This window comes from Aethina tumida, chromosome 1 (assembly GCF_024364675.1).
Source record: "Aethina tumida isolate Nest 87 chromosome 1, icAetTumi1.1, whole genome shotgun sequence".
NCBI lineage: Eukaryota > Metazoa > Arthropoda > Insecta > Coleoptera > Nitidulidae > Aethina > Aethina tumida.
The window spans coordinates 73977814-73990773 of record NC_065435.1 but is presented as its reverse complement, the minus strand read 5'-3'; the positions used below and the strand labels follow the sequence as shown (position 1 = coordinate 73990773).

Sequence of the window (12960 nt, the reverse complement as noted above, 5' to 3'; positions counted from 1 at the left end):
AATTGCTTATTAGTCTTTGTCTACGTGCAGGAAATGTTTAAACGTTAAATATTGATGAGGAATTATTAAATTCATATTTTTGTATCAAGTTTATGAAGTTTTAACGAGTTTTTTTGTATGTATTATTAGTAGAAAGTTATGTTGTAAGCACATTTAAGATTTAAGAGGATATTTTAAAAGTGTTTTATTATCAGCGTTTTAAATACTGATCGACACATTGAAAAAGATATATAACATAGGAAAAAGGATGAATAAACGACATTTTCGAAAGAAATCGAAAAGGTATGATGAAAAGAAAGAAATTCAATGATAATACACAAGTAACATTGCGTTTGTCATTTCACATTTTTAAAATTTATTAAAAGTCTTGTTAGGAAAACAATAAATTTGAGACAAACAAACACAAATATTCAACCTCGCAAATTCCAAATAATCTATAATTAGAAATATTGTCAATAACACACTGGCCTTTTGTCTTTACCACAAAAATGTGATGAATTAATTATCAATACGAGAGTGATTAATAAAAGAAATTGAAATATGTACCTTTCTTCCTTGTAGATGGTGGGAAAGGTCTGTTTGCTGAGTTCCAAAATCGAGGCCTCGTTCTGAGGCTCGGCCGAAATGCCGGCCCTCTGTTTCCTGGGCCTGAGCCCCACGTTGTTGTTGAGCCCGACGTGTTTCGGACTGGCGGGATTGCACACCACCAGCACGCTCTGGAACTTGTCGAGCTGCGACCGCAAATTCAGTATCTCCCTGTCCCTGTTCTCCAACAGTTTGGTCAGCTCCTCGATCTTCTCGTCCTTGTGGGCGAGCAGGGCGCGCAGATCCTCGTGCGGCGAGGCCATCGTTGAATAGACGGGCGGCGTCTGGAGTCTGGGTGGAGCTTCCTCGTCGCGAATGCCCGACGAGAAGCACAGCGTACCGAAACACACACGCATAAACTCGGTTATCACGCGACGGGCTTTTCGAACGGTTCCGTTCCCGGTTTTTGGTGCGGCGCCAAGCTGATTCAGGAGGTCCGCGGTGCGAATTGTCGTGTCGCCGCGACGGTTCGCATCACTAACAATTATGATACTCGATTAGATTATTATTAGATTAGTGCGGATTGTTTTGGTTTTTATTTTTTCGGTGTTTTCTGCTCGAGTGTCCTGGCATTTATCGGTAACGTGACCTGCAACAAGATACAGATTTATCTTAATTTTATAACGGTACTCTAGCCAAATACAACCGCAATAAAGTATATAAACAACAACTGTGCGCCAAGATTAAGAATTGTTATTGTCAGATAAATTCGCCAAGAAGATTTCGAACTAATACATACACGTGTTTTAATGGTTTTATTGTGCTGGTGTTGCGTCAAATGGAATTAACATTATTATATATTATAAACTAACTGATTATAACAACCAACAAGAAAATACTGATTTATTAGTGGGGGATTAATTGATTGTTCAATACTTCCCAAAAAAGAAACAAGTAATTTGCGGTTGCTGAAAATGAAATTCGACTGTTGAACCACGCCGTTATCAAGCAACGAAATCCATTTCGATTCCGCCTCCGAATTTGTGGTCGTTATATCTTAATATGCCAATTATTCGATACCTATGTTAATTGAATCGTCTATAAATAGATGAAATCCTTGAACTTTGCAACAAGTTGCACTCATTAAGCAAATGATATCGAAGCGTTTTTATTTTTATTTGGTCGTGCAGAAGTTTTATCATTTAATGATGACAGTTGTTAACAGTTCATTCATCCATTGATTAAGGTTGTGACAAACAAGTTGCAGTTTGTAAACGGCAATAAAAGTTTGTTTCTCTTTCTATTAACTAAAGAAATATACAGTGAAAGTGATTATTGACTGAAACATTTGATTTACAAACGTTGTCAATGTTATCAATGATTGTGCATAAGTCACAATAGCAATAAATCAACTGTTGGATTATCGCAAAATTATAAACTGTAAACAAGCAATAAATGTCAATTTCGTTAAGTAACAATCTGGTTTTTGTATAAACGCCTGCATATTGTAACAACTGATAACTGTTCAAGACTATTTCATATTATTTAAACAATTAAATAAAAGTAGTAACATCAAATCTAAAGTATTGTTCATTTTTATCAAACAAACGATAAGTAAAATGCTTTGTTCGGATATTAAAATAGCAGTATCGCATTCCAGTGATCAAAACGCAAGTATCGATTTCAAATGTGAAATCACTTTCGCCCGCAAAAATCGCGAATAGCAATAAACAACCGGCACGAGTTGTTGATAATTTAGAAACGTCGGGAATGTTAAAACGCGCACACACTCAACAAATTACCGCTTTTAATAAATGGAACCTGGTAATAAATAAGCGGTTTTCGTTTTCATGGCACTGTTTTTTCCATGTTAAATATAGCCGGCCGTGTTCAAGCCAAAATTCCTACAATCGGGTTGTCTGCACCCAAAACATTCTTCACTGTTAATTTGGTGTGTGCTCGTTTTGCCAATGCCAGAGTTATTGGTAATTGTCGATGAAAAATGCCACATGCTAAATTATGTAATTTTAACAATCAAAAAATGTTGTGGCCAAAAATTGACCATTTACAACAATAACGAATATTTTATAATTTATTTAAGATATTTAAAAGTCTTTAACGAGGTGAATTTATAATTTTATATACATATATACACTGTGACTCATTTAGGCTGGAATCTCCCGTGTAACCTTTTTATTTATATTTCTAATTAATAGCTCAAAAGATACACTACAATAAAAACTATGTATGCCACATTTTGTATAGTTATAGTGGTAGTTTGTATAATAAGAAAAATGTTTTTTTTTTGTGAATTCATTTATTGAATTTCGAATTTTAATAAATCGGCTTATAACAAAAAATATCATATATTAATATGTAAGAAATAAAAAATCACTTTATTTTTTAAACATACAAGATCTAATCAATAATTAAATTGCAGAATTAAATGTAAAAGTATCATGCAGTAACGCATGTTACAATCAGTTTACTGATATAAAATACTTTAGTGGTGTCATAAGTGAAACTTGAGTTGCTCGTGCGTTTTGTTTTACTAAGAATTGAATTAATTGTGATAACTAATGCGTCACACACACTATATGAAATTATGGAATATTTTTGACATAATAATTAAGAACAAACTCATTTAAAAATTTAGTTTTAAAATTTAATATCCAATATTTTTTTTGTGAATTTTATAATTCTTAATTTTCTCTATTTTTGAGTAAACATTTTATAAAAAACGTTAATCGAATGAGTGTTTATTATTTTTTCAACTTAAAATTGTATTATAAATAAAACTGTTACTGAAAAGGTATTCCCATCTTAAATGGGCCAAGACGTTCACATGAGATATTTTCGAATTTTACAATTGTAGATTTTATATTAAAAAATAAGTATCATAACTAACTTAAGATAAAATGGCTAAAAATTTTAAATAATACGAGCTCTATATTATATATTAGGACAATATTAAATACATGTAAATTTTAAATATTTCATTGTTTATTTTATTTATTATATAATTTCTTATAACAGGTTTATTGACAATATGTATGTGATAATTAATTTCAAAGCATAAACTCAATTAAAAATCTACAATAGTTAGGGGTAAAATCATTCCAAATTTGATCAATTTTGGCTTTAATTTCGAATTAGAAGTCATTTACCAGGAAACTAAAGCAGAATTTAGATCTTTTAGACTTTTCATCGGCAGTTGATTCTTTTAAAAATTTTCATAATATTCTTAAGACATATTTTCTAAAAAATCTAATAATATACCAGCGTCGTACTCAACTAAGTGTGTTTAAATAGGATATATGCAAATTTAGTTAATTTTACCTTTTGTTTAATGAAAAATAATGTTTATTTATATAATTTAGAATGAAAAATGAGCATACACAAATAAAAAATGTAACGTCCAACAAAATGTGGGAGTTATTATTAAAAGATATTACGGGTATTAGTATTTCATTTTTTAAGCTATAATTCATTGGTAATTTTCTTGCGTAGAAACAAAATTGTCAATAAATTTAAAAAATGAAGTAAGTTTTAATACTTAGTATATATTGTAATTATAATAATAAAGCCCCACTTTCCTCATTTTGTTGGATATTACATATATACATACATACATTTTTTATTTATATATGGTTATGGTTTATTTTATATTACATAAATAGAATTTGTTTTCATTGGAGTAAGACTCTCATAATTATCACACATTTTCTGAAAATACGCTCTGCAAATATTGTTAGAATATTTAAAAGAATTAATTGGAGGTAGTATGTCGACGAAACATAAACAAGATCTAAATTCTGCTGTATCAGAAGGCAACAGCCTTCCATTTTTAAGGCCAAAATTGAATACATTTTGACGTTACCCCTTAACAGTGGAGATACTTAAGTCATTGTCCAAACGAATTCAGTAATTTAATATTAATATTTTCCAATATTAAGTTGCGACTCATAATTAACTATTTTTTATATACTGAAAGCGTTTGATCCTACTGAATTTTGAGAGAGACATCATGCATGATAGAGACAGTAAAAGATTTCCAATTTGCAGACTTTCACTGCCTGTCGTGCATGATGTCCCAAATTTTGTTTGCTTCGTCCAATCCACTGTCCAATTCAATGCATTTATTATATCTTTTTCGTAATTATATAATATATATAATATTCCAATATTGTTGAAAAATATGTGCTATTTTTTCACCGAATTATGAATATGCATAATTTTTTTATGAAATTTGATATATACCCATTTCAGGGGGTGGTGTAGATATATTTACTATAAAAAATCTGGTAGTATGATTTCTTCTATTTTCATGTCTAAAAAAATTACTCAGTAGGTTTTGGTTTATGGATAAAAAACGCGACATTTTATCAATAAGTACATATTTTCACGCTTTACAAAAAGTTTGTTAAAATTGAACCAAAAAAACAAATTATATCAGGGTGTTCGTTCCGCTTTCAAATGGGTCACACCGTAAAAAAAATATTTAAAAAATGAAATGAACTGTCTACATTCTTCACGTATTTAATAATGTTCCAGAATATGTTATAGTAGTTAGAGCATGCTCATATCAAATATTTTTGTTTTTTAATTTTTAATAGATCAAAGTGAATAGTATTATTATTGTGGCAATTTTCAAGGTCCTGTTTTACACATTACATATTTAAAGTAATATAATCAATGTGGTATATTATGGATTCAACTACATTGAATCATAGATTAATAATTATGTGACATGTCTTAATTTAAGCAAAGACTTCACGTTTTCTGCGACCTGCATGGACTTGGTCAATTAAATAACACTCAAAGTTTAAATTAGAAATATAAAAAATTATAATACAAATTATTTTTAAATTGCAATATTATCAAAACATTTTTATGTTCATTATAATGTACTATTCGATGTTTTGTATATTTTTATACATACAATTTATTTTTAATTGTATATTTGTTTTAGACTTTTAAACTAGACAATTAAATCATTTTCTCTCTGACTGTTAATTGATTAACTTTCATAGTTTCCTGGAATTCATTACAATCGAGTGCTAAAAATTTTAGTACAAACAATTCAACTTACGTACGTATATTTTGTTTTATTTCTTTTTGGTTTTTGGTTTTTATAAAAAAAAATTAGTATACTTCCAAAACTTATGCGTGACAAATTAGTGGCCCTTCAAAGAAAAATTTGAATAATTTTCAGTTTTATTGCGTGGACTTACGTCAAAACGTCGCACGTGCTGACACAAACCACAACTGACCGGTTCGTATCGATATCAGAAAATCGTCGGCAATCAAAGCAGAAAACTTGATTTGCTTATTACGTCCCCCCAATACCCGAAATAAAAGGGAGACGCACTCATTATCATAACTCGAAATCCGACCATTGCACAAAACGTTCGCACTGTCGTTTAATGAACCAGAGACTCCTCTAACAGATAAAAATTATCCCAAGACGTGGCAACAGAGTGTCAAGCGAACAAGTAGTTGGCGTTGACCGTGGCGAGAGGCTCGATGGGCATCTAATTATGATAAAACAAGCGTTGAGAAGAAGAAGGCGCCGTCCAAGGACGCGACGAGGGGGCCCGAGGAACAGTGGCGCGGACCTATTTTTAGACCCCGCTCGGGATTGTGGCCAAATGCATTCGCAATCTGCCCACAATTGTTCCCTCTTCTTCATTCGCCGCGAATGAAATCAAGACATTGATTTGTACCCGAAAGGAGTCGACCAACTCTGTTTGTTGTCTCTGTCCTTGGACATAACATTTTTCTTTGTATTCAAGTAATAATTCCACTTAATTGAAGATAATAGATGTGACAGTAGCGTACGTGGATCCCGTTAATTAAGCTAATGGTTAAACAAAGCTTGGCATTGAGGTGTTTTGATCGATATGTCCTAATGAACGCTAAAAATCAATCAAAATATTACGTATGTGTTTGTGCAAATATTTATTAATGCAGGGCTGGACGAAACTAAATCGGAAAATAACTGAAAATAAACAATGTTAAGATAAAATGTCACGGACACTATTTAATATGGAAAGTTATCTTAGCGTCTATCCACTTTCAAATTGACTCGATACATAAAAACAGTCCCAAAATGTGATGATAAACCTTTATCAAAATCAAATATTGAGTAGATTACGGTATTTTTCCCACTGCATCTCGAGACATTGACATGATTAGTGCGTCTCGTTTAAGGCAAACAATCTCGTTGTTATGTCATCAATAGTTAATAGTTTTGTACTACATACTAAAAAAAGGAAAAACCATCATGGATTTTATATCTGTAGTGTTAAATTCGTTCAATTTCTAGAATGCGTTCGTTATCAATTGTAGTTTTGAACGGAAGTTGGCAATTCGAAACCATAAAGAGTAATTTGTAACGTTCCAGCTTTTAATAAGCACGGTGTCTTCTAATTGTGCACTAAAAATAAATCGTCCTTGAATCGTCAAGCACAAAAGGTCAGCCCAAAAATAGACGACCGAAACTGGCATGAAGAAAGGAGTATAGTTTATGGAATTCTGGTCGGCTTAACGAGCAGTAAATTCCTCCGCATGTTACATAAGTAAAGTCAATAGTCAATTTATACGATTTATGTTTATTTAAATCGCATTCGTGATACACATACTGACTGTGGCCTTGAGAGCCTAGTCCTGCGTTTCCGACCAGCAACAAGATAAAACCAATTTTTCTGCTGCCCGCAGAACTATGTAACGCTTTTCTTCTGTGACCTTTTCTTAAATTGAAACGCCATTAGGTTTACCGGAAAGGTCACCTGTTTTTACTCCATTGCTTTATTAACCAAAAGTTATTGTAACTTTTGCGGTTTTGATGACACGTCTTATCAAACGTCTTGTAATGAAACCATTCTGTAAGACTGATACTCAAGTTATCAAAACGAAGGTCAGCTATTTTTACTTTTGTCGTTGTTACAACTGTACGTCACTTTTGTTCACATTCAACAAGATTTATATCTGTTGTTTTAGATTAATTGTAAAATATTATTAAAACCTACGTATGCTGTTTTTTAATTGGGTTGTATTTGTTGTTTTGGAATTTCCAGGAAGGACGTAAAATTTACAAAATTGTTTTAGGTGAGTCAATGTTTTGATAATGGACCTTGGAATTTATTTGCTTTATGGTATTTTTAACTTAAAAAATATATTTTTACTACGTTATTTATTAATACTTAATAGACAGTTTATTATAAAATGTAGAAAATCCTAAATTCTTTGCGACGTTGTGTCAGTTTTTACTTTAATTTTTTTAATTAAATTTTACTATATTTGTTATTATCTAATTTACGTTTACAAATTAGACGTAATTTTAACCTTTGATATCTGTTGATTATAATTTTTTTATTGTATTTTATTCATTAGTTTGTTGTTCAAAACTATTTTCTTTTTTATTTATAATTTTACATGTTATAATTAGATTATCAAAATTGTAAAAATTCTAAATTAGATGCCATTTTTTGATAGTTTTTGCTTTATCTAAAATTGACTATTACTAATTTTGTGATACCTGTTGATTATTAATTAGTTTTATTGTATTTTATAAAATAATTTGTCTTTATAAAGCATCGACTTTGTTCGATTTTTATTTAGTTTTTACTTTAGCTAAAGCTAGTTATCAAATATTACAATTTTTGATATTAACCAAGCTAAGTCTAAAAACGTAATTTTGACCTTTGGTATCTTTTAATTAATAAATGTTTACTGTATTTTATCCATCAATTTCTTTTTTATTAATACTAATCATAACCATATAATAAAAATTCTAAATTAGGTACAGTTTTTTGTTACTTTACTTAATACTCAATAAATATTACAATTTTTGGTATTAACTAAATATTTATTGTATCAATTATAAAAATCAATCAAATGTAAAAAATTCTAGCTGCAATCTTTGTTAGTTTTTACTTTACATGAAATCGATTACATGGAATCGATCGAGTTTAATACAAAATAGTCTGTTTAGCACTAAATAGTATAAAAAATGATAATTAATTATGTTATACATGAAATTACAAATCATAAATAAACGTTTTATAAAACAAACTACGTAAATATGTAAACTAGAGCAAACAATCAGAATAAGATAAAATATTAGAGATTTTAGTTGGTACATATTAAAATAATTGTAATAACTTTAAAGAAGCGTAATTTTTGACCTTGAATACTATTTAAGAAGTACACACTGTATATTACCGACTTGATTATTGGACACAGAAATTTTTTTTCAGGCGACACTAGGTCTTTTTGGTTGTTGTTATAAATTGGACGCATTGTATCTGACATCAGTACAAAAATTCCGACAGGTTATTGTGTGCATAATAATTTTAAGGGTTATATATAGGAAAGGATGTCTCGAACAAACCTACATCAAAACCACGGCCTGTCCGTTCTTGGAACAGGCGAACGCACCGACCGTTCCACGCACCGTCCGGCCAAACGAACGAGAGTGCTCCACACAAGAACCAAACACAACCCGAACACGTGTGCACCGTAAACAAAAACAAGGGAGTCGACACGTGCGAACAAGGGCCCGGAAAACTTCCCGTCAGCAGGCCCCGGCGAAATGCGAAACTGGTAAGGGGCGACGCGCCCTCGACGTCCGCTTTTCCATTCGGTTTTCTCTGTCAATGGGAAAACAGGCGACGCGACTCGGACGAGATGAAACACGGAGGCACCGACTCGTCGGTCCCGGTCGAGGTGGACTGTGGCTGGCCGCCCGCTTTGCGCAGCCACTAGATTGTCTGCGTTGTTGCCGCGGTCCGTGCGCCGCGCTTCGTGCTCGACACGCACTTACAAACGACTTAATTTGTTGTTAAAAGAGTGGCCTTTTTTACGATTGCGATTTGGTTTTATTTTAAGTGAAACTTTTTCGATATTGGCAACAATTAACGACTGACATTTTACAACAATGAGTTCTTTTAATTGTTGCGTACGTTCTAGACTGTTAATATCTTGTGCGCTGAAACATCCAGTCTTTCCATTGTGTGCATTTAATAAATCAATTTAAAAGTATTACACTGTTTATTTCTTAATAAAACCCCAGAAATATAAATATCCAACGTTACAAAACAAGTTGTATTTCACATCAGAAAAATGTTGAGTCCGATTAAACTTGACGTCATCCCCACCCACAGAATATCGCTGGACATTTCAACATTTATAAATAGAACCCAAAGTTGTTTGTTTGTAACGGTTTCCACTCGCTTTGCGATCCAACCGAATGAATGTTCAAAACGAATACAAGACTTATAAATCGGTTTTAATGTGTTTGATTTATGTACGTTGTAAATTGCACGAACGCGAAAGCTCATTCAACTCCTGCTACTCCTGCTGCGACCACTTGTTGCTGGGACTGTACACGTGGTTGGGGAAGGGAACGCGTGTTTTTTTCATTCGGCGTTGCCGCACCTCCGTCGATAATTCTATAATTGTTATAAATTTTGAATTCGACAAATGAATGGGAATTAATAAAAAAACAACAGCAACAAATTAGTGAGTGGTGAAAATAGGAAGTGTATCAGTTGTAATCGTAAAGAAATTGGTAAAAAAAGTTGCCGCCCCCGGGTGGGCTCGAACCACCAACCTTTCGGTTAACAGCCGAACGCGCTAGCCAATTGCGCCACGGAGGCACTTGTTAAATACTGGGAATAACAAGTTTATATTGTGCACGTTAACATAAGCATTATTTTTAAAGAAATGATATAAAAATCGATCAAATTAATTTTTTCGTGATTAGAAATATTACAAAATATTGATTAAAATTATTTTCTATAAATTAAATTTAAATAGATAAAAAATTTGAAAAAAGACCTTATAACGACATCTACTGAGTATTATTTTAAACATTGCAGTCGGTAATGTAGGTGATTTTAAGTAACATTAGTGATACATTCATATTTCTATAATTTGGCCGATAGGTGACTTTATATTGCCGAATCCGAATTTAATTATGTGAATAAAATTATTTGTTTAGAAATTATATAAATTAAGTAATGTTTAAGTTTCATATTTAATAATAGTACGTTATCTTGAGAATTAGAATTATTCCACAATAGTTTTGTAATATTATCAGTTTATCTAAAAACTCGTTTATTTTATTAGTTGGCAGATTAGACTTTCAAATTTTATAACCATCAGTTAACAATTGTATAATATCTCGGTCCAGAATTAAGAAATCAAAAGTCCATTTTTTTTTATAAAATGTTAAAAAAAAAATAAATGTAAAAGCACAGCAGTATTAGGTACAATTTATACATACAACATGATGATAGCCAATTTAAAATCCAATAACAATCGAATCAGAATCACTTTATGTTGTCGGACGTAACATCTATAAAAAATGTAAATCGAGTTGCAGAAGGCGCGCGCTTCTGCGAGCTTCAAGAGAAAAAAAAAATAAAAGCGCCGACTCATATATAATACATAATGTATATGAGAAACAATTGGTAAATAGATAAGGTTATCGAAAGTGGAAAAAGCGCCTAGTTGGACCGAAGACGAACGGGCGTGCGGGAAAGGCAGCGAGGAACGAACGGCAAAAAGTCGACGGGTCGGAACGGCGCGTGAGGGGAGCGGGCGAACAGTCGGCTTTGATCTCGCCATATCTCTTACAAATGCAAATTTCATTTTCCTCTACCCGTACCCCATCAAAAATATGAACTAAACGATAACTTTATTCATTATTCATACCTCGGGCGCAATACCATCGGCTCCGACTCACGGATCCACGAACGAACGAACGGGACGTGGTCCCAATCACTTGATAAAATACCGAATTACGATATTGGATCAGACGGGAAGATCCGCGGCTTTCGCCCTTTTCTTTTCCGCCTCCCGATACGGCACAATACCCACGATTGCACTGTTGTTTTGTTTCGTACCGAGTAAATATTAACACTGACTTGACTTGATGTTAAAACAATGGTGCGTGCGCCACTGGCTGTGCAAATACAATGGCGTTAATCGAAAATGCAAATATAATCGGGTAAACATCTAAAGCAAACGGATAATTGGTAAAAATGCACCACAGACGGCTCCTCAATTAAGCTGAATTAGACGGAGGATGGAAGGGGTGTACGGGAAGGGGGCGGGAGTTGTGTGCAACGGCGGCCGCCGCCTCCCGCCTAATCCAATAGCTTAACTTTTATATCTGCCCGTGCATAATTTATGGTGCAAGTAGCGATTTCGATTCGACTGCGTTCCGGCTTTAAAACCAGCCCCCTAAGAACACTTCTCTACTATTTTTCCATTGTATTTGTTCCTCTATATTTTCCACATTAACAGTAATTCAACTTCTCAATAACGTGACTTTTAACTTTATCTACATAAAACTTTTACCTGTTAACGAATTGACAAACATTTTTTTTTAAAAGCATTTAATTACATAAAATAAAGCATACTTAAATTAATTTCAACAAATTGTCTAAATTTCTAACAGAATTCAGTGACAATAAATTGGTGCCGCATAAAAATTCCGGGACTGTTTGATGTAGATAATAAACCGCATCAGGCTTTACGTTGCTAAAGTTCTAAATCAATTTGCTCCAATCTAGTGTAGTCTAGCGACACTAATAAATTCGTTTTCTCCACTTACATCTCTTATCAGCCAATGTTGGTTCGTCACAACCTAAAATACTGCCTCCAAAAACTCAGTGCAGAGAAACTCTACGTCTAAAAATAAATATGAAGTTTAATTTAGTAATTTAAATGTTCCGTAAGTAGTTGTAGAATTGTTCCGATGTGCAAATTGTATTTTTTGTGCGGAGGAAATGTTCGTTCTGTCACTGGTTGCGGTTAAGGAGTTGATTCAAGTCACGACCAAATCAAATTGCAGCCTGATTGCGAGAATCGAGTGCTGCGAAACCCGGACCCGCATCCGGCACCGTAACCGGACGCCACCCTTAACCGAATTCATTCTTTCCAACGGAGATTTGAAATGGAAAAAAAGGGTAATTAATGTTGTTGCGAAGTGGGAAACAAACGGCGATGGAGCGGCGAGATGGAGGAGCGATATACAATGAAATGGATGGAATTTAAAATCAAAGCCGCTCAAAGATAATGCAATAAAGGTTGGCACGGCGCAGCTACTGGGACACGTCCCCAGCTAGTGACAACCGAAAAGGGCACATCGTCGATGTCGGTCGTTGGCCTGACTTCTATGCAACAGAAATTTTCCAAAAGTTTCCTCTATCTAATCACGAAAGGACCCACTTGTAATGGAGAATTTTTCAAGGTCCCATTTTATTTACCGTTTGAAACAATGTAATCTAATTCGGTATTATGAACTTTCGCCTTTGATGGACAATAAATGAATGAAAGTCGATTATGTCTAAATTTCACCGGCGGACTCCCATTGATTTTCTTGAATGTTTACATGAAATTCTTTGTTAATTAAATAACAAT

At 33.1% G+C, this 12960-nt stretch overlaps 1 protein-coding gene and 1 non-coding gene across 3 annotated transcripts in view; both read right to left on the bottom strand.

Moving 5' to 3' along the window:
* LOC109603865 (cGMP-dependent protein kinase, isozyme 2 forms cD4/T1/T3A/T3B) overlaps window positions 1-9262 on the bottom strand; it is a 48618-nt gene extending 39356 nt beyond the window's left edge. Inside the window, exons 1-2 of one of the 2 annotated variants that reach the window (XM_049962001.1) lie at window positions 8921-9262; window positions 547-1174 (exon numbers count right to left, since the gene is read on the bottom strand). In XM_049962001.1, coding sequence (XP_049817958.1) covers window positions 547-941 — 395 coding nt within the window. In that variant the 5' untranslated portion in view covers window positions 942-1174; window positions 8921-9262. The remainder of the gene's footprint in view (window positions 1-546; window positions 1175-8920) is intronic. The other variant, XM_020020377.2, reaches the window with a different exon arrangement.
* Window positions 9263-10113: 851 nt separating this feature from the next.
* Trnan-guu (transfer RNA asparagine (anticodon GUU)) lies at window positions 10114-10187 on the bottom strand. The gene has a single exon. It is a non-coding gene; the product is annotated as a tRNA-Asn (tRNA).
* Between the last annotated feature and the right edge of the window lie 2773 nt (window positions 10188-12960).